The following is a 22,991-nucleotide window of genomic DNA, read 5'->3' as shown; positions in this document are numbered from 1 at the left end:
CAAACTGGTCTAACCAGAATAGAAAGAGGAGTGGGAGGCCCCAGTGCACAACTGAGCAAGAGGACAAGTACATTAGAGTGCTAAACTGGCAGCTTCATTAAATAGTACCCGCAAAACACCAGTCTCAACGTCAACAGTGAAGAGGTGATTCCGGGTTGCTGGCCTTCTAGACAGAGTTGCAAAGAAAAAGCACACATACATATCTAAGAAGGGAAGAAAAAAAAAAGATTAAGATGGGCAAAAGAACACACTGGACAGAGGAAAATTGAAAAAAGTGTTATGGACAGACAAATCTAAGTTTGAGGTGGTCGGATTACAAAAGAAGAACATTCGTGAGATGTAGAAAAAATGAAAAGAGGCTGGAGGAGTGGTTTGGTGATGGTAATGTGGGAGATTTGTACAGGGTAAAAGGGATCTAGAAGAAGGACGGCTATCGCTCCATTTTGCAACACCATGTCATACCCTTGTCATACCCTGTGGACGGCGTTAAATTGGAGCCAATTTCCTCCTACAGCAGGACAATGACCCAAAGCACAGCTCCAAACTATACAAGAACTATTTAGGAAAGAAGCAGTCAGCTGGTATTCTGTCTATAATGGAGTAGCCAGCACAGCCAACAGATCTCAACCCTATTGAGCTGTTGTGGGAGCAGCTTAACCGCATGGTACGTAAGAAGTGCCAATCTCTTCATAATACTCAACGAATTGACAACTAGAATGACAAAAGACTGCAAGGCTGTAATTGCTGCAAATGGAGGACACAATTATTGGAGGACACAATGACAAGCAAAGTTGGAAGGACACAATTATTATTTCAATTAAAGATCATTATTTATAACCTTGTCGACATCTTGACTATATTTCCTATTCATTTTGCAACTCACATTATGTATTTTTTCATGGAAAACAAGGACATTACTAAGTGACCCCAAACTTTTGAATGGTAGTATATATATATATTTTTTTAAACGAATAAGAATAAAAAATAAAAGTAACAAGTAATTAAAGAGCAGCAGTAAAATAATAATAGCGAGACTATATACAGGGAGTACCGGTACAGAGTCAATGTGCGGGGGCACCGTTTAGTCGAGGTAATTGAGGTAATATGTACATGTAGGTAGAGTTATTAAAGTGAGTATGAATAGATGATAACAACAGAGAGTAGCAGCGGTGTAAAAGATGGGAGGGGGACAATACAAATAGTCTGAGAAGCCACTTGATTAGATGTTCAGGAGTCTTATGGCTTGAGGGTAGAAGCTGTACACTCAGTGTATATTATGTATGTAGTGGTAGAATATATTAGATACAATTACAATGGGTTCTTGACTAAAGTAAAACCAGGCTCTAAATGTTTGTGTAACGTAAACAAGAGGCTGGAAGTTCAGTCATATCTAACTTCTGATTTTATTACACGTCAACCATGTAATGAGCAACATCCATGTTGGGCATGTTTTTGGGGAGGCAGAGAGCAGACTTCATAAGAAGAGCTAGGTGCAGAGGAGGAGAGTGTGGTGGGAATGTGAGCGAGGGATACACTCTTGACTCCATAGGGAGTCCTCCCGGTGGATCAGAGGATGGAGGGATGATGAAGGGATGATACAGGCTCTCCACAGGCGGTCTCCTCTGTTCCCACTCCTTTCTCACACTCACCTAAATCTCTGTACATCCAGTACACACCCAACAAGCCCGTATGCACGTGAACAGGTACATTGGCACGCATGGATGAGTACGAGTGCGTGTGCAAACACATACTTACACAGCTTCTCAATTGAGTAATTTCCATAGTAAATTAAACAGGTGCATGAGCAGTCCAGTATTTCCATGGGGAGGAATGGGCAGGGATTATCTGTCAGATACAGTGCCTTGCGAAAGTATTTGGCCCCCTTGAACTTTGCGACCTTTTGCCACATTTCAGGCTTCAAACATAAAGATATAAAACTGTATTTTTTGTGAAGAATCAACAAGTGGGACACAATCATGAAGTGGAACAACATTTATTGGATATTTCAAACTTTTTTAACAAATCAAAAACTGAAAAATTGGGCGTGCAAAATTATTCAGCCCCCTTAAGTTAATACTTTGTAGCGCCACCTTTTGCTGCGATTACAGCTGTAAGTTGCTTGGGGTATGTCTCTATCAGTTTTGCACATCGAGAGACTGACATTTTTTCCCATTCCTCCTTGCAAAACAGCTCGAGCTCAGTGAGGTTGGATGGAGAGCATTTGTGAACAGCAGTTTTCAGTTCTTTCCACAGATTCTCGATTGGATTCAGGTCTGGACTTTGACTTGGCCATTCTAACACCTGGATATGTTTATTTTTGTAACCATTCCATTGTAAATTTTGCTTTATGTTTTGGATCATTGTCTTGTTGGAAGACAAATCTCCGTCCCAGTCTCAGGTCTTTTGCAGACTCCATCAGGTTTTCTTCCAGAATGGTCCTGTATTTGGCTCCATCCATCTTCCCATCAATTTTAACCACCTTCCCTGTCCCTGCGGAAGAAAAGCAGGCCCAAACCATGATGCTGCCACCACCATGTTTGACAGTGGGGATGGTGTGTTCAGGGTGATGAGCTGTGTTGCTTTTATGCCAAACATAACGTTTTGCATTGTTGCCAAAAAGTTCAATTTTGGTTTCATCTGACCAGAGCACCTTCTTCCACATGTTTGGTGTGTCTCCCAGGTGGCTTGTGGCAAACTTTAAACAACACTTTTTATGGATATCTTTAAGAAATGGCTTTCTTCTTGCCACTCTTCCATAAAGGCCAGATTTGTGCAATATAAGACTGATTGTTGTCCTATGGACAGAGTCTCCCACCTCAGCTGTAGATCTCTGCAGTTCATCCAGAGTGATCATGGGCCTCTTGGCTGCATCTCTGATCAATCTTCTCCTTGTATGAGCTGAAAGTTTAGAGGGACGGCCAGGTCTTGGTAGATTTGCAGTGGTCTGATACTCCTTCCATTTCAATATTATCGCTTGCACAGTGCTCCTTGGGATGTTTAAAGCTTGGGAAATCTTTTTGTATCCAAATCCGGCTTTAAACTTCTTCACAACAGTATCTCGGACCTGCCTGGTGTGTTCCTTGTTCTTCATGATGCTCTCTGCGCTTTTAACGGACCTCTGAGACTATCACAGTGCAGGTGCATTTATACGGAGACTTGATTACACACAGGTGGATTGTATTTATCATCATTAGTCATTTAGGTCAACATTGGATCATTCAGAGATCCTCACTGAACTTCTGGAGAGAGTTTGCTGCACTGAAAGTAAAGGGGCTGAATAATTTTGCACGCCCAATTTTTCAGTTTTTGATTTGTTAAAAAAGTTTGAAATATCCAATAAATGTCGTTCCACTTCTTGATTGTGTCCCACTTGTTGTTGATTCTTCACAAAAAAATACAGTTTAATATCTTTATGTTTGAAGCCTGAAATGTGGAAAAAGGTCGCAAAGTTCAAGGGGGCCGAATACTTTCGCAAGGCACTGTATTCATTTTTTCTGGAAGGGGAGGATGAGAATAGCAGCAGGCCTCTGACTCCATGTGGAACACAGCCCATTAAGGATCAGAGAAAAGACTGTGTACCCAAGTAACCCCCAGATATATGTTGTGTCTACAGAGCCTTGCCCTGACCAGGAGAATGTACTGGGCCTAATTCAGCCTCTTATATGGTCTTCTTTCACTGAAAACCCCAAACGGTTTGATATATTTCAGTCATGATACACCTATGAGCATCTACATAAAGATCAGCGATGCCCTCCCTTAACCCATGACCACCACAACCACCACCTGCCCTCTGCACAACCCCACACCTGGACTTTCAGTGCAGCTGAGTGCCCATGTAGCATCTGTGTGATATCCACTGTGAACCCCCTCCCCCTATCCCCTCTTCCCCCAATGCCTCCTGCTCCTAAAGTATCTCCTCCTACTCTCTCACACAAGAATACTTTAAGGTGGTTTTCCATTAGATTACCCCTCCTCACCTGCACTCACACTGACCTCCGCATACAACAATATACTGCTGTTAGTGTGAGCTTAGGGGCCTATGGGAAAAAAAGATAATGATTTAAGATCCTCTCCTTCCTATCATGCCATAATAGCCTATCACTCCATATTACTACATTCTCTGCTCTCTTTTGTGATCTATATGCCAGAGAGAGAAAAAAAAGCTCAGATTAAATAAATATGGAGCACAATTATAGGCTACATACTGTATATGTAGTATTGAGATATAGTACATTCGGAAAGTATTCAGACCCTTTGACTTTTCCCAAATTTTGTTATGTTACAGCCTTATTCTAAAATTGATTAAATTGTTTTTTCCCCCTCATCAATCTACACACAATACCCCATAATGAAAAACATGTTTTCAAAATTTTTGCTATGCATCTTTTGTTTTACTGAAATGTCACATTTTGCATAAGTGTTCAGATCCCTTTACTCAGCACTTTGATGAAGAGGCAGTGATTACAGCATAGTCTTCTTGGGTATGATGCTACAAGCTTGGCACACCTGTATTTGGGGAGTTTCTCCCATTCTTCTCTGCAGATCCTTTCAAGCTCTGTCAGGTTGGATGGGGAGCATCGCTGCACAGCTATTTTCAGGTCTCTCCAGAGATGTTCGACCGGGTTCAAATCCGGTCTCTGGCTGGGCCGCTCAAGGACATTCAGAGTCTTGTCCCGAAGCTACTCCCGCGTTGTCTTGGCTGTGTGCTTAGGGTCGTTATCATGTTGGAAGTTGAACCTTTGCCCCAATCTGAGGTCCTGAGTGGTCGAACAGGTTCTCATCTGAGATTTCTCTCTACTTTGCTCCATTCATCTTTCCCTCGATCCTGACTTGTCTCCCAGTCCCTGTCGCTGAAAACCATCCTCACAGCATGATGCTGCCACCACTATGCCTCACTGTAGGGATAACGGCAGGTTTCTTCCAGACGTGACGCTTGGCATTCAAGTCAAAGAGTTCAATCTTGGTTTCATCAGACCAGAGAATCTTATTTGTCATGGTCTGAGATTCCTTTAGGTGCCTTTTGGCAAACTCCAAATGGGCTGTCATGTGCCTTTTACTGAGGAGTGGTTTCCGTCTGGCCACTGGTTGGTCAGTTTGGCCAGGTGGCCAGCTCTAGGAAGAGTCTTGGTGGTTGTAAACTTCTTTCATTTAAGAATGATGGTGGCCACTGTGTTCTTGGGAACCTTCAAAAGCTGCTGACATTTTTTGGTAACCTTCCCCTGATCTGTGCCTCGACACAATCCTGTCTTGGAGCTCTACGGACAATTCCCTCGACCTTATGGATTGGTTTATGCTCTGACATGCACTGTCAACTGTTGGACCTTATATAAACAGGTGTGTGCCTTTCCAAATCATGTCCAATCAATTGAGTTTACCACAGGTGGTCTCCAATCACGTTATAGAAACATCTCAAGGATGATCAATGGAAACAGGACACACCTGAGCTCAATTTCGAATCTCATAGCAAAGGGTCTGAATACTTATGGAAATAAAGTATCTGTTTTTTATTTTAAATACATTTGCTAAAATTTCTAAAAACCTGTAATCGCTTCGTCATTCTGTGGTATTGTGTGTAGATTTATGGGGATTTATTTGACAAAAAAAAAAAATTTAGAATAAGGCTGTAATGTAAGAAAATGTGGAAAAAGTCAAGGAGTCTGGATAATTTCCAAATGCATTGTATACTACTATCTTAACGTGTCTCTTTTACTCATGTAGACATTAACAGGAGACTTTTCCCTTTGTGAGAGTGGTATGTATGTGTGAGTGTTCTCTTTTGAACTGAATGATTCATAATGTCACGGTGATTGCCAAGAAGTGTACAATTCAATTACAATGACAAGCCATCGTGAAATGAATATGCTCTCTCAATTTGAAATGAGAAATCTGACTCCAACTCTGTAGGAACTTACAGTAATAGCATCATCAGACAACCAGGAGTCATTTACGGTATGCAATCAAATAGATACTCAGCAAAAGGTTAATTAATGGTCATGATGGAGTTTTATTTGCACAGAAGGACCAGTTTTGCATTAAACATTATCAGATACTTTGGCATGTCTTCCATAGCTCAACCATGTTAATTTTTTAACAACTATAACATGGGCGAGCATTAAATTATAACCATTTGGGTAGGTGCACAATTTTCTCTCTCAAACTAGCAAATGAACTATGACCCTTGCGAGTCTCCACTTCACATATATGGCTAGAAGAATCTGAACCTCTCCACCAAAACCCAGCTCTATTCAGTGTTTCTCTCTGACCCACTAAATGTTTACTATAGTAGAGCATCTAGCTCTGGGAACCTGCCTATGTTTCACCACACACGATCTATCTAAAAGGAGGAAACATCACTGACCCTCCATTTTCTTGGTTTTGAAAGCCCTTGCTATCTCCTCATCTCCCTCTGTTATTGATAGTGACTCAGTGTCCATATGAGTAAGTGACTATAGAAAAACACATTTTTTTCTGTTAAAAACAGAGAGGGACCATTTCTAAACACTGTCATCTATGCACAGAAAGACAGTGCTTGTCTGTATGCAAGGTTCTGGTTGCAGCAGGATCAAAGCTAATGCAGAGCCAAACAGTGTGTACCTATCTGTTAAATATACATTCTGCATGTACATATTCTACATACAACCCCACATTCAACCATCTCTTAGAACCTCATTATTATATATTCTCTTTCTGTTGACAGTATAGTTGGCAGAGTTTCCAGTCATATTTGTAATGCCATTTTCTGCCTGTCAAATGAACATAATATCCTAATGAAATAATTGTGGTCATGACTAAGACCTGTGGCAGCTTTCAGAGAATTACTCATTATTTACAAATGACTCATTGACAGAGGGCGGCCTGAAACCATGCACAATTGCAATAGATTAAAACATTGCTGCATATAATCTACATTCATTTAAATTAATCTCATTAATCACATTACCATAAACAACAAACCTTAAGGGCCTAAATGTGTCTCATTTGGCAGAAAATTATACATTTTCCATTTTGTAAAACACACTGGTTGAAAATACTTTTAATCTAAAATAAAATAAAAATGAAATTGGTTTCTGTAATCATCTGTCACACCCTGACCTTTTTAGCCTTTTTATTCTCTATTTGGTTAGGTCAGGGTGTGACTAGGGTGGGCAATCTGTTGTATCTTCTATGTTGGCCTGGTATGATTCCCCATCAGAGGCAGCTGTCTATCGTTGTCTCCGATTGGGGATTATACTTAGGCAGCCTTTTTCCCACCTTAGTTAGTGGGATCTTGATTTTGTATAGTTGCTGTGTAGCCTGCAGAACTTTAAGTTAATTTTGTATTTAGTTGTTTTTTCGGTGTTCATTTGAATAAAAGTAAGATGTTCGCCTACCACGCTGCACCTTGATCTCCTCATTCAAACGACAAACGTAACATCATCGAAGTACGAGACTTTTTATGTTTGAACTTTTTTAAATCACGATAAATGTCAATCTGTCAATATGAATATGGCATTGTCTTGTGAATTTGAATGAATCTTAATGGCATGCACATACATTCAACAGAATCTAATCTTGTGTGTAAATAATTACACATTAAAGCTCTCACAACTGTTCATGCAAACAAGGACCTCTGGCATTTATTTTCCTCATCTGGATTTGGCCAATTCTGGTGTTTAATGTTTCACTTATTGTAGCACATAAGTAGAACTTAATTGTTCAGAACGAGATATAAGTGTTTTAATTAAGCTGTTGGCAGGCTTGAAATTGGAATCTAAGTGTGCTCAAACTAAAGTATTCCCTTGGGGTACACACACTGACGGTGCAATACATTATTTCTCCTGATTGCATGAGACACAGGGGATGCACATTCTGTCTTTCCACTTAACGTGGCTCAGAAAACTACAGCTCAGAACCAATCTGCCAGCCAGCGCCTATGAATGACAAATATGTTTATAAGAGGAAGAAGACATGGTCACAAATCACTACATCTCCCAGAGATGGCTGTCTGTGAGCCAGTCAGTCATGGGGCAGCAGAATGAAGTGAGCTCGTTAGCTGGAGAGTGTGTTGTTAGGCTCTGAGAGCAGACTATGGGTATCTGAACACTTTCTTTGGCCATTCATCTCACTGTGGCATCAACAATACACTCTACCACTCAACTTTCAGGGAAGCTTTTTGAGATTGTGGATAAGTGTAGATGCCAATGAGAGGGAAGGAGAGGGTGGTTGGTGAGTGTTTAAATGAGGTCTAGATGAGGAGTGGTCTTACCCCAGAGGCAGGATAAGCTATCCAACCCAGCTCCGCTGTGGCCGTCCGCGTGTCCATCACTGTCTCTGTAGAAGAGACAAAGAGCAAGAAATGTAATACACATGTCTGCTACTACCAATGTAATGCAAACACCTGTTACAGTGAAACACCTCACCCCCTTCACGTTTTCCATAATGCACTTTTTTTTTCTCAGTCCATTGAAAACCATTGATATGAGCTAAAGCTTCAATGTCTCATTACTGCAAATGTATATCAGCCATTTACCAACGGTCCAGACAGAATCAGACCAATGTTTGACAGTTCTTACTGGATGACACCTTCTCTACACATTTCACTACTGTCAAACTCTGACTCAGAGACATAGGGTGATCCATCACCTCTCCACTTCTAACAGGCTCTGGGTCTGAAGAGAGGCCACACTCTTGACACTCTTGGAGGAAAAGTGGGAGATAACCAACACTTTTGTTTGGGATAAGAGGCATGGTACAGTATATACAAACCATTCTCTGTGGACTTTCAGTTAGCACCATTCTCTGTGCAAACTGCTGCCCTTGGAAGTGTGTTGTTTTCACACGGTCTGGGCTGTGACTGATCAATAGGTAATGGTGGGTGATTTCTGCAGAGGAGTGTATTAAATATTGATGGCCCAGGAAATATTGATCACATCCGTGATAACGCATCAGCAGGTATACAAACACCGGTGCATGCCAACAGCCACACCTGGCTTGAAGGGGTTCAAATGCAACAACAACTAACACAGCTCACATAGACCAAAATGTGCTGTTTTGTGGCTATTGGTGTCATTTCCCCACAATTTATATATATTTTTCAAATGTAATCAGTCAATAACAGCAGCCATTTTACAGAGAGAGGGTCTGGTCCAATCAACTGCCAACCAATCAACCACCCCATGCAGAATCCCCCAAAAAACAATTGCAATCACCACAACTATTTTTCGATTTTCCCAAAGCATTGACACTGATCCCTTTGTGATATTTTTGTCTGTCTGTCTGTCTGTCTGTCGCTCTCTTCCTTCTTCACAATTTTCCTGGGAGTCGATCAAGTCAGCAGGTGGAAAGGCATCAGCAGCATGGGTAAATCATCAGTCGATAACAGCAGCCATTTTACAGAGAGAGGGTCTGGTCCAATCAACTGCCAACCAATCAACCACCCCATGCAGAATCCCCCAAAAAACAATTGCCCTCACCCCAACTCACCTTCCTACAAGTGCCCTCAACCCATCCCCTCCAATGATGTATATAAACCGTGGATTTCTGATGCTATGTATTGGCCATTGAGAGGCTTTGTAGCCACTGGATGGCCATATTGGCACTCCCCAGTAGGAGCAGTCCTCCATAGGAATGAATGGAATTCTACAGTATTTCAATTACATTTAAGGACAAAAGGACAAGTATTTTTTTGTAGTGGTGTAGTGGGGTCAGTAGCATTAGTTCTCTCTAAAAATTTTACTTTAAGGAAAAATGTAAATATTTTAACTAAATGTATTTGTATGTTTAGCTCATGTAATTTAGAAGTATGCATTAAGGTGTCTGTAATATAATAAATGTGGACATTAATAAATCCATTTCTATAGCTTCCAAAATATTTTTTATGACGATGAGGGAGTGCCAAGTTGGAAGCACAGTGGCTTCAACCCAGCACCCCTATCAGTCATCTAGTGTATATATAAATCACTGATCCCTTCCCACTCATCTGCAAACTGGTCAGGGTAAAGCCATACTGTATTTTTTATATTTCTTTATTTCTCTGTATACAGCTACTTATTCCTAGTCTCGATGCAATACCCATAATGCTATACAATAACTATTGTGGTTTATTTCAGGGTTACAGTTCATCATAGACCCATTGAGACACTGACCACTGGCTGGCAGAATAAGTGTTGAGCCCACTGAGGTCAGTGCCTGTGGAGGGTGTTCTCTGTAGTCAGCAGAGGAGAGCAGGGCAGAGGAGATGAGAGCAGGTCCAGGGCCAGGACCAACCACAGGGTGCCGGTCTGCCTTTCACTCCCACAGAGCTCAAAGCCACACATTAATCCTATTAGGGCTTCCTCAGTCTTAGTAGATCATCAGACAGAATATCTCAGAATTTTGCATGGAAATATAGGCTCTTTAGATTGACACCCATGATAGATGTTCTAGAAAAGACACTCCAAGACCAGCTACAGAACATGTAACAGCAGGATGTTTCTGTGGGAACAAGGGTGTGTGGGCTTAGCTGTATTTTCATGTTTATGTCATTTGCTGTTAGCTTAGGTGGGGGCAAAACAGAATGGAAATAGCCATTTTGATTAGCATGTCCTGTGAAGCAATGCATCCCTAGCCTGTACCTGGCATCTGTTTGTCATTCACCATGTGAAGCTGCTGCATGCGTAGTAAAAACCCCTGGGACAAGAGACAACGGAAGCCTCCAGAACAGCACTAGCCAGTTGCCCAATCAGTCAGCCAAGCGTTCTGGGGGTTTAGCACGAAAGGAGCCATGCCGAGCCTACTGTATCTTTACAGAGACCCATAGAAAAAGCCACACCACAGTCACACTACCCCTCCTCTGCAGTTAGGCAAGGGAGGGTGACGAGAACGCAATGAGCCAGAACACGTTAACATCTGTGTTCAGTGTTGAAGTAAATCCATTGCATTTCCCAGCAGTGTGCCAGCTGTGCTTTCCAATGATGGCACACTTATTCAGCTACCAATACCTGGGGATAGGTATTCTCAGAGGTCGGTATTGTAGCAACTTTAAGATTACAAGTTCATTTTGTGGCATAAATGGCATCACACAGTTTCACTAAACCAGAGAAACACCTTACTTTATTACATTATGACACAGCAACATCATGAGCCAACAACAATACCACAGAACAATATCATAACATATTCCTACTCTATAAAACATCCCTCTACCAACTAGTAAGTAATGCAATACAAGGTATATTAATTCCACAATGCAACATCACAAAATGAGCTAGGATACATTTGACAGAAAAAGCAGTTGTATGGCAGGACAACCAATCTCAAGATGATTTTTATGACACTGGTCATTCCTACTTATCTGTTTTAATATCCTGTTGTTATTGTCAAATCAAATTTTATTGGTCACATGCGCCGAATACAACAAGTGTAGACTTTACAGTGAACTGCTTATTTATGAGCCCCTAAACAACAATGCAGAGTTAAAAAGTCTGAAAAATATTTGCTAAATAAAAAAGGAGACAGTGACTATAACGAGGCTAAATACAAGTGCCAGTACTGAGTCAATTTGCAGGGGTATGAGGTAAGTGAGGTAATTGAGATAATACAGTACGTACATGTAGGTAGGGTTAAAAGTGTCTAGGCAATCAGGATAATAAACAGAGGAGCAGCAGCATCTGGGAAGAGTGTGAAAGTGTGTCTATGTGTGAGTGTGTGGCGTAAATATGCATGTGTGTGTGTTTTGTGTGATAGCTTATGTAGTGTGTGTGTGTGTGTGTGTGTGTTGGAGTGGCAGTGTAGTATGTGTGAGTGTGTGGGTAGAGTCAAGTGAGTGTGCATATATAGCCAGTGCAAGAGAGTCAGCATAAAGAAAAACAATAAATAAATATGTCTTATGGCTTGGGGGGGGTCAAAGCTGTTTAGGAGCCGGTGACTGATGTGGTAAACTCCTCAATGCCATCAGATGAATCACGAAACATATTCCAGTTTGTGCTAGCGAAACAGTCCTGCAGCTTAGCATCCGCTTCATTGGATCACTTCCGTATTGAGCGCATCACTGGTACTTACTGTTTGAGTTTTTGCTTGTAAACAGGAATCATGAGGATAGAGTTATGGTCAGATTTGCCAAATGAAGGGGGAGGGAGAGCTTTGTATGAATCTCTGTGTGTGGAGTAAAGGTGATCTAGAGTTTTTCCCCCCTCTAGTTGCAAAGATGACATGCTGGTAGAAAGGATGTAAAACAGATTTCAGTTTTCCTGCATTACAATCACCGGCCACTAAGAGCGCAGCTTCTGGATGAGCATTTTCTTTTTTGCTTATGGCCCTATACAGCTCGTTGAGTGTGATCTTAGTGACAGCATCAGTTTGTAGAAGGCATATGCAGAATCTCTAGGAATTCTACTAACCAGATGTAAAGTGAAACGTGTCCCTCGCTATCAAATAAACATCTGAATCCAACTTTTGTCTGAACAGCACCGTATTCCTGTTGAGTTAGACAGCGGGCTGCCATTAGACCACACACACCTCACATGAGGGTCACATTGTTTATTTGATATGTTTATTCGATATGTTTATTTGATAGTGAATGTCACCTTTTACTTTACATCTGGTATGTTGAGTTCCTAGAGATTCTACATATGCGTTTGTTGACAGGAAAAGTTTTTGGGCTGAAGCCGGCTATATTGTTGTAGGGTTATTTTCCACCGCCAGCCACCAGAATGATGCACAACTCAGGGAGTCCAACCAATACACAGACTTCTGATGTTGTGTCCCAAAGCTAGGCTACACTGAATGCTGTGTAGGAAAAATTCACACATGAAAAGTCTTGTGTGTCCGTGGATCTATTTTTAGAATCGCAAGCATGACCCAATTTATTTGTAGGCGTTCTTAGCCAAGCTTCTCTGGGTGACATGTTACACCATGAAAGTACCGTCACTTTTAATCACAACAAGGTGATCATACAGTGATTATCCTTGGACATACCTGTCAGGGTGGAGGAATGTTTCAAGTATAGCTATATCTGGCATTCTTTTACACAAGATCTGAAGATTTTTTTGTGCTTAGAGATCTAAATATGGTCTGTTTTTATTATGTACAGTATGTCTCCTCAGATTTGAGTGCTTTCAAAAGGTTGCAAGTCTGGATGTTCAAAGTAAAGACATTTATCAGGAAAGGTTCGAAACTTGTACAGGTTCGGTAATGGTGTGATAAACATATTGCACAGACATAACGCCCTTCTATGACACACTGTACTTGTTATGGTTGGCCAAAATGGCCAGCTACTGTGGCAGATCTAATGGTCCAGATGATCATCTCTTAATACAAATATAACCACCACCTTAGCCACTATGGAGCTTAAAATAGGAAAAAGAGAGATGGCAATAGAGAGAGTATAGATGATCTCTGGCCATGTATGTTTGGCCAAAGTATTTATAGAATGGACAATCAATGCACGTTGCTGTACAACATGACAAATTAGTCAATAGTAGAGTTCATATTTCAATAGTCTGACCCACTAAAACACTGCGGCTAATATGAATACAATATCAATAATGTCAATAATAATAATGTTCAGCGACGGTTGGCCATTGTCCTCGCTCACGGAGTTCAAATCTTAAATGAAAAAGTTCTACACGATAGCATCACCAAAAGTTAAAACATTTTAAAAACAGCGATCTTCAAACACTATGACATTTGCGGTGATGTGGAGAGCAAGAAAATACCCTCCCTCTGGCTAGAAACTTGTTGAAGGTTCTTTTAATCCTACCCTGTGACGTCACAGAGAAGTATTTTTTAGGACCTTTCTAACCACAGATCATAGAAACGAGTCGTTTCCACATACACTATATATACACAGAAGTATGTGGATACCCCTTCAAATTAATGGATTCAGCTACTTCAGCCACACCCATTGCTGACAGGTGTATAAAATTGAGCACACAGACATGTGATCTCCATAGACAAAAATTGTCAGTAGAATGGCCTTACTGAAGAGCTCAGTGACTTTCAACATGGCACCGTCAAAGGATGCCACCTTTCCAACAAGTCAGTTAATCAAAATTCTGCCCTGCTAGAACTGCCCCGCTTAACTGTAAGTGCTGTTATTGTGAAGTGGAAACGTATAGGAAAAACAACGGCTCAGCCGCGTAGTGGTAGTCCACACAAGCTCACAGAACTGGACCGCAGAGTGCTGAAGTGCATAGTGGGTAAAAATCGTCTGTCCTCGGCTGCAACACTCACTACCGAGTTCCAAACTGCCTCTAGCAGCAACGTCAGCACAATCACTGTTTGTCAGGAGCTTCATGAAATGGGTTTCCATGGCCGAGCAGCCGCACACAAGCCTATCACCAGCGCAATGCCAAGCGTCGGCTAGAGTGGTAAAAAGCTTTGGATTCTGGAACAGTGGAAACGTGTTCTCTGGAGTGATGAATCAGTCTTCACCATCTGGCAGTCCAACGGACAAATCTGGGTTTGGCGGATGCCAGGAGAACGCTACCTGCCCCAATGCATGGTGCCAAAGTTTGGTGGAGGTTGGACTTATGGTCTGGGGCTGTATTTCATGGTGTCCACATACTTTTGGTCATGTACTGTATGTAGACACTGGTATGGTGTTGGAGATGATGAATATGAGGTTGAAAAGTGGCGGAATTGCGCTTTAACAACAGATCACAGGTGCAACTATATCTGAAAGCATATTTTCCCAATAGATGTATCAACAGTTTATTTTTGGAGACTGCCCATGGATTCAGGGCAGAGATGGGGTTTCTTTAGACAGACTGTAGGCGAGAGTGCTAGAGGTCTTCACGGATCCACCTGTATCCGAAATACCCAAGACCTGAGCGGGTCTGGATCCAGAATTCTAAATAATGTCTTGGGTATGTGTAATTTATCTGATCCAAACGAGACCGCTGCAGTGTGTATAGAGAGACAGAGACTGAGAGAAATTGTGTAATTTATGCTGCTGCTCTTGCTTTTCACGAGAGTGGAGAGTGGCGCTTGTAGCTTGTTGTTGACCGATCATAAATCATCAATGCGGCAATAGACTACAATCTCCATGTATGGCAAAAGTTAGGATATATCTAATCAATTGAAGATGGAATTAAAATTACAGAATTAAAAGTTCAAAGGATAGCTACAACGACCAAGAGCCAACAGGTAGGCTGTTACTTAATGGAGTTGTTGTTGTTTGCAACTGTGTAGGACAAGAAAGCACATGCAGCCTCAATTAGACTAGCTAGCTATCTCAATGTTTTTTCAAACTTTATTTAACTAGGCAAGTCAGTTAAGAACAAATTCTTATTTACAATGACAACCTAGGAACAGTGGGTTAACTGCCTTGTTCAGGGGCAGAACGACAGATTTGAACCTTGTCAGCTCGGGGGTTCAATCTAGCAACCTTGCTGGGTTACTGGCCCAATGCTCTAACCACTAGGCTACCTGGGTCTGATGCAGTCAAGACAGGCACTACGTATATATATTGGATGATAAATAACCTAGATAAATAACCTAGCTATGGCAGCTGTTATTATACTATAGCGTGAGTCGGCTTGATTGGTTGCTGTCTCGTCTCTCCCCCCCTCCTCCCTGCTCCCCATGTCACTCGCTCACTCACAGTAGCCTACACACAGCACACACGGCCCCTGCTAGAGCGGCACCTTCTCTACCTCACGCTTTATCAGCTCCAGTTAATAAAGTATCTTAAAAATTGCCTTTTCTGCTGCTTCCCTCACTTGGATCGAGTCTGGATCCGACCAGATCTATACTAATCGGGTCTAGTTGTCATCGGGTCCATTTGGAACGGGTCTCTATATTATTATTTTTATGCATATCGGGTCCGGGTGAAAAGCCCCAGGTTTAATTTCGGAACTGAATGTCTCTAGAGAGCGCTCTTTATGCCCTGCCAATCATAACCTTATTTTCCCCCCAATAGGAACACACAAGAGTATGGATTTGTGCAATTCAAACACAGAGGGGTACAGGCATTGATCATGAAGGGGAAATGTGAAAGAATATACAGTGTCTCACCCCACATACAAGCTGTGACTGTATAGCCCCAGACACTCGCAATCGATACAAATGGTTTAAACGACTCAATTATGCCCGTGATGGTCATGGGATTTTGGATGACGGTAATTGGTCAGCCAAATGGCCGCGGTCACCGTAATATATACATACACTGAGTACACAAAACATTACGAAAACATGATCCCTTATTGATGTCACTTGTTAAATCCACTTCAATCTGTCACGCCCTGACCTTAGAGCCTTTTTATGTCTCTATTTGGTTTGGTCAGGGTGTGATTTGTGGTGGGCATTCTGTGTTGTTTTCTATGATTTTGTGTGTCTATGTGCCGGGTATGGTTCTCAGGGACAGCTGTCTATCGTTGTCTCTGTTTGGGAACCATACTTTGGGAGCCCTTTTCCCTCCTTTCTGTGTGGTAAGTTAATTTTGTTTGTGGCCCTTAAGCGTCACGGTCGTTTTGGATTGTTTATTGTTTTGTTGGCGTCATTTTAAATAAAGGAAAATTGTACGCTCACCACGCTGCACTTTGGTCCAGTTCTTTTGAGGGCCGTGACATAAATCGGTGTAGATGAAGGGGAGGAGACAGGTTAAAGAAGGATTTTAAGACTGGATTGTGTACGTGTGCATAGTAGCGGTGCATGGGTAAGATCACTGGGGAAGACAAGCCAGGAAAAAAAGGCTATATTATAACCTACAGCATGTGCTGTGATAATTGCATTGTTTGCTCTTTAACCTGTTAGTAAAAACGTATGCCTTGCCACCGTGATCCTGTATATAGTCCTAACAGGCTGACTACACTGCTCACGTCACGTGCGCGAGCGTTGCAAAATACATTTCAAATCTATATTATTCAATTATTGCACCCACACTGTTCGCGCGGGCCAATGAGCATCTGCGTTGCCAAGGAATAAAATAGAAGTCAGTTCTATTTGTGACACAGATCGAGCTGCAAGTCCTGCCTCGCCCATCTCCTCATTGGTTTATAGAAGCAGGTACCCACGTGCCATCTCCTTATTGGTTACACCCACGTGGGTCGAGACCCAGGGACGAGTTTGGAGGGTACTATGGTGTTAAATGCTGAGCTGTAGTCGATGAACAGCATTCTCACATAGGTATTCCTCTTGTCCAGATGGGTTAGGGCAGTGTGCAGTGTGGTTGCGATTGCGTCGTCTGTGGACCTATTTGGGCGGTAAGCAAATTGGAGTGGGTCTAGGGTGTCAGGTAGGGTGGAGGTGATATGGTCCTTGACCAGTCTCTCAAAGCACTTCATGATGACGGAAGTGAGTGCTACGGGGCGGTAGTCGTATAGCTCAGTTACCTTAGCTTTCTTGGGAACAGGGACAATGGCGGCCCTCTTGAAGCTTGTGGGAACAGCAGACTGGGATAAGGATTGATTGAATATGTTCGTAAACACAATAGCCAGCTGGTCTGCGCATGCTCTGAGGACACGGCTGGGGATGCCGTCTGGGCCTGCAGCCTTGCGAGGGTTGACACGTTTAAATGTTTTACTCACGTCGGCTGCAGTGAAGGAGAGTCCGCAGGTTTTGGTTGCGGACTGTGTCAGTGGCACTGTATTGTCCTCAAAGCGGGAAAAAAAGTTATTTAGTCTGTCTGGGAGCAAGACATCCTGGTCCGAGACAGGGCTGGTTTTCTTTTTGTAATCTGTGATTGACTGTAGACCCTGCCACATACCTCGTGTCTGAGCCGTTGAGTTGCGACTCTACTTTGTCTCTATACTGACGCTTAGCTTGTTTGATTGCCTTGCAGAGGGAATAGCTACACTGTTTGTATTCGGTCATGTTTCTGGTCACCTTGCCCTGGTTAAAAGCAGTGGTTCACGCTTTCAGTTTCACGCGAATGCTGCCATCAATCCACGGATTCTGGTTTGGGAATGTTTTAATCGTTGCTATGGGTACGACATCGTCAATGCACTTTCTAATGAACTCGCACACCGAATCAGCGTATTCATCAATGTTGTTGTTTGACGCAATGCGGAACATATCCCAATCCACGTGATCGAAGCAGTCTTGAAGCGTGGAATCAGATTGGTCGGACCAGCGTTGAACAAACCTGAGCACGGGAGCTTCTTGTTTTAGTTTCTGTCTGTAGGCTGGAAGCAACAAAATGGAGTCGTGGTCAGCTTTTCCGAAAGGAGGGCGGGGGCAGGGCCTTATATGCGTCGCGGAAGTGAGAATAGCAATGATCCAGGGTTTTACCAGCCCTGGTTGCGCAATCGATATGCTGATACAATTTAGGGAGTCTTGTTTTCAGATTAGCCTTGTTAAAATCCCCAGCTACAATGAAGGCAGCCTCAGGATATGTGGTTTCCAGTTTGCATAGAGTCAAATAAAGTTCATTCAGGGCCATCGATATGTCTGCTTGGGGGGGGAATATATATACGGCTGTGATTATAATCGAAGAGAATTCCCTTGGTAGATAATGCGGTCGACATTTGATTGTGAGGAATTCTAAGTCAGGTGAACAGAAGGACTTGAGTTTCTGTATGTTGTTATGATCACACCACGTCTCGTTAATCATAGGCATACCCCCCCCCCGCCCCTCTTCTTACCAGAAAGATGGTTGTTTCTGTCGGCCCGATGCATGAAAAAACCAGCAGGCTGCACCGACTCCGTTAGCGTCTCTCGAGTGAGCCATGTTTCCGTGAAGCAAAGAACGTTATAGTCTCTGATGTCCCTCTGGAATGCTACCCTTGCTCGTATTTCATCAACCTTATTGTCAAGAGACTGGACATTGGCGAGTATTATGCTAGTGAGCGGTGCGCGAAGTGCCCTTCTCCGGAGCCTGATCAGAAAACCGCTTCGTTTGCCTCTTTTAAGACGTCGTTGTTTTGGGTCGTCGGCTGGGATCCAATCCATTGTCCTGGGTGGAAGGCAGAACACAGGATCCGCTTCGGGAAAGTCATTTTCCTGGTCGTAATGATGGTGAGTTGACGTTGCTCTTATATTCAGTAGTTCCTCTCGACTGTATGTAATGAAACCTAAGATTACCTGGGGTACCAATGTAAGAAATAACACGTAAAAAAAAACTAAATACTGCATAGTTTCCTAGGAAAGCGAAGCGAGGCGGCCATCTCTGTCGGCGCCGGAAGTCTATCAGTGTCATGGAAGCTGTGTCACCACTGACTGGATAATTGTTTAATTAGCTCAGTCAGCCTTTCCACCATAACCCAGCCTCCCCAGTTTAGTGTACTGGTACAGAGTTACACAAAATGGTCCTACACACACAATCACACATATGCACATGCGCACACACACACACACACACAGGATGTAGTTTACGCCAGGCCTTGTCTGCTGTTTTCCCTGCAGAGGACCTGGGGAGCGATGGAGTGCAATTAATTTCTCCTCTCCAGACACTAATTAATTACCTTCCTCTACGGTAGGTTGGCCATCAGCAGGCAGACCGAGAAAGACATCTGCAAATAAAAACGCCAACATAGAGCACCACAGGAATCAGGAGTATAAGGATGATTAGGGTCAGCACCAACATACAAGACAAGAGAAGTAAAACGTATCTTGCCATAAAACCCTAAAATATGAATCATCATTGTGGAGAACAGTGAAAAGTGATCTGAGGAGCTAGTCTTAGATCTTGGCTCTTCTGTTGCACTGATTGATTGCTTGCCCAAGATGGCGGAGTGAAGAGGGGGTTACCCACTAAGTACCTCTCACCCCCCATAGATGTCATCAGTGCGACTCCTGCTGCTGACAGAGTGATTGGAGGACTCGAGTGACTGGGCTCTGACTAAGTTGAACAGGCGGTAGATAGACATGCCATGAGAGAACATGGAGGACAGACTAGACTACCCAAAGCACCCTTCTGAAAGACTCCATCCCTATGAATTTACAAAATAGTGTCCATTTTACAATGATTTCACTGAAAATTATGAAGGTGAACTCCTTAGATCTGCTTGCATCACATAATCACACATTCTAGTTATAGCTCTTTCTATTTTGGTCCATGCAATTACAGACTCATCATTGGGTAAATTGAGTCTTGCAGCAGATACTATGGCAGTTTGTACACAGCTGTGCCTCAGTACCTGGCTGCTGTACATTAGCTGAGGAGAGACCCTATTACTGCTTCATGTAGATTGGACTATAAACCAGTACAGAGCCCTGGGATACATACACAGCTTTTAGTTGCGACACATTATGTACTCCATTACAGGCTTTTTACTGGCTCCTTCACAACTCTGTGTAGTCTTCATTTTCTCACAGGACTCTAGAACAGTCTGGTATAGAATGCCAGGCAGTTCAATTCTAGATTCATTTGGATTTGACACCTTAGATTCCATTGTAATTGCTGTCAGTTCTCCAGACTTCCAACTCAGTATATTGTGTCTCGATATTCAACATGCTCCCACTGTGGAGACATGCATGAATTTCATACTGTCAGTCTGCCTGCCTAGTATTTGACTTGAGGAGATGACAGCTCAATTATCTGCTGATCCACTGAGCAGGGCTGAAGACTTTTGGTGAGCGCCTCAACAGGGGAGGCAAACAGTCATTCTGAACAGATAGGATTACTTCTATGTTACTGGTGAGAGAGAGATATAAAAAGTAAAGGTCTCTATTGAGAGACAAAAACCTTTCATATCTTACACTTACTCCAAATATCAACAGAAGGGAGTATTACTCATGCGACTAAGTCCTCCCTTGTGCATGGGGTATATAACTCTGACTGGTCATTTAAAAAGCCTGGCTTCAGATTGGAGCTCACAGAAATGGGATTAAAGTTAATTGCAGGCATCCATCCTTGCTGAAATACCTCACATGGAAGCTATGAGGAGGAAACTGTTAGCCAGGAATTAGTGAGACCAATACCAGCCGCAAATGACTTCCCTCTCTGAGTGAAGGGATGAGACCCTTTCTCTTTGTCTCGCTCCCTCATTCCATCTTTTTCATATTCCCTCGGTGTCCAGAATGACTTGTATGGCCTTCTGCAGGAGACCATACTCAACCATACAGATATGTCTGGAGAATGTATTGATTCCTGAGGCACATGATGACACGGCCTTAAAGAACAGGAACAATTGGAGTCTGAAAGGTACTCCTAAGGTATGGAACAGTGAGAGGGACATAGGTATAGTTCTACCCACATCAAACACAACATCGTGACCATGGAGAGAAGCATATTAAAGGAATCTGAAACAAAGGCTCTACAGAACATACACCCCCAGGGTGGCACTGGGTAAATATACTACAGAAATAAATTCAATACAGTATGCCTGACTGCTGTAAGAGACACAATAGCATTTGGCCGTAGGCACAGTTCTTAAGCTCCTATGAGGAATTATTCACCGAGTTACTGAGAGGGAAGGAATAAGAGTGATAAAATAGGAAAACGCAAAAAAACGAGAGAGAACAGTTTAGTTCTTCTCACTTTGGGAAGCCAGAAAATAAATCTGATCCAACTATCCAATAACTATTCCAGCTGACAAACCACATTCTCCAAGTCCTTGTATGTATTTTTGATACAGTGTGTTGACTAAGAGTGAAGGAGAGTGTTGACAGGCTGTTGAGTAGACGCCACTGAACAACATTGGCTCTCTGTCCTATCCAAAGCCCTGAGCAGAGCTCCCTCTACTGTGCTGACAGCTCTGCGTGATACCAATGCTACTGAAGAGAAGTGCTGACCAAATGTCACTGCCCAAACAGCCTGAAAAGTGACTGTCAGACATGCGCTAACCCTGTGTAAAAACATCTGGATTTTAAATACGATATGGCCAGGGGCCACTGAGACCACTTGAGTGGCAGCACAGAAAGGTAACCTGGGTCACTTGTGGAAAATGCCTCACGGACACTCCAGGTGAAGTGGCAGAGTGTTGAGGGTTTGGGGGGATTTGAAGCAAGGTGGTTAAGAGGGGGAAATATCCCTCATGTTCAAGAGAAACATAAAGGCAGTGTTTAATGATCTCCTTTAAGACTAAACTCAGCAGTGAACGTGTTGAAACTCTTAGCTCAGTTTTAAGTATGTGTATAATGTGTGTGTGTGTGTGTGTGTGTGTGGCATACGTGTGCATGTAATGTAAGTGACAGGTGGCTAAATTCCACAGGCATTTCATGTTACCCTATGGCTGTGGCTTGTTTACGTTACCTGTCATGTTGGGTTAACCTGGCTAAGGGCTGATAGGTGCAGATGGACAGACACAGGTGTGTACATGTGCATGCCTGTGCGTGTCATAGGTATTTGGACTGGGGAGCAGGTAAAAAGGTCACCAGACATGTGGCATGTGAGAAGGAGGAGCTGAGGAAAATGATGATTGGGATGAAGATGGGATTCAAGGAATATGGAGGGAGAGGAAGGTGGAGATGTGGAGGACGTATGTTTGGTACCTTAAGGGTAGAGGGAAACTTGACTCAGAGCAGCTTCTTGAAGAATAAGAGGTCTATCACTACTGGGAAAGTCATACTTTCCTAAAAAGACAAGCTGGTATGGAGTGCTGATATAAGCACTCTCAGAGAGAAATCTGATTCTGGGCAGCTGTTAGATGAGGTAGGGGCCTGTCAATGGGCCCTATGACTGAGGGCCAATGGTGGGGGGGCCCGTGACTCGAGTCCTGAACTCCCCTCTGACTCTGAGAAGGGCTAGGCAACAGTACGTCTCTATCAGTATCCCTGGGGGAAACTTGACTCGGAGCAGCTGGCCGCCGTAGTCCCCCGGCGAGGGGTATATTTATTCCTCTGTAAACACTTCACGTCCACTCAGGAAGAATGAGTCCCCTGGGACAATACTCCCATATGCTCATTCAGTGGCTCACTCCAAAATCTAAGAAAATACTCCTCTCTCTCTCCCTCTTATTTTACTTGGCCACTCTAAAATCTATCATCTCGTCTTTCACTGAGAAAGAGGCATGTGCTCAGTTCTCTCTTCTCGATTTAGATGCAATCTCCACGGGCACCTATCCAGTCAGCCGTCAATCAGACGTGACATACAGTTGAAAGTTTACATACACGTTAGCCAAATGTATTTAAACTCAGTTTTTCACAACTCC

At 42.8% G+C, this 22,991-nt stretch overlaps 1 protein-coding gene across 1 annotated transcript in view; it reads right to left on the bottom strand.

Annotated features, from left to right (window-relative positions):
- The window catches only part of LOC112251572 (ephrin type-B receptor 1-like), a 200,872-nt gene that overhangs the window by 143,078 nt on the left and 34,803 nt on the right, over positions 1-22,991 (bottom strand). The window contains exon 2 of the mRNA XM_042322148.1: positions 8,246-8,310. Coding sequence (XP_042178082.1) covers positions 8,246-8,310 — 65 coding nt within the window. The remainder of the gene's footprint in view (positions 1-8,245; positions 8,311-22,991) is intronic.

This window comes from Oncorhynchus tshawytscha, linkage group LG05 (genome assembly GCF_018296145.1).
Source record: "Oncorhynchus tshawytscha isolate Ot180627B linkage group LG05, Otsh_v2.0, whole genome shotgun sequence".
Taxonomy (NCBI): domain Eukaryota; kingdom Metazoa; phylum Chordata; class Actinopteri; order Salmoniformes; family Salmonidae; genus Oncorhynchus; species Oncorhynchus tshawytscha.
This window is presented reverse-complemented; position numbering and strand designations above follow the sequence as displayed.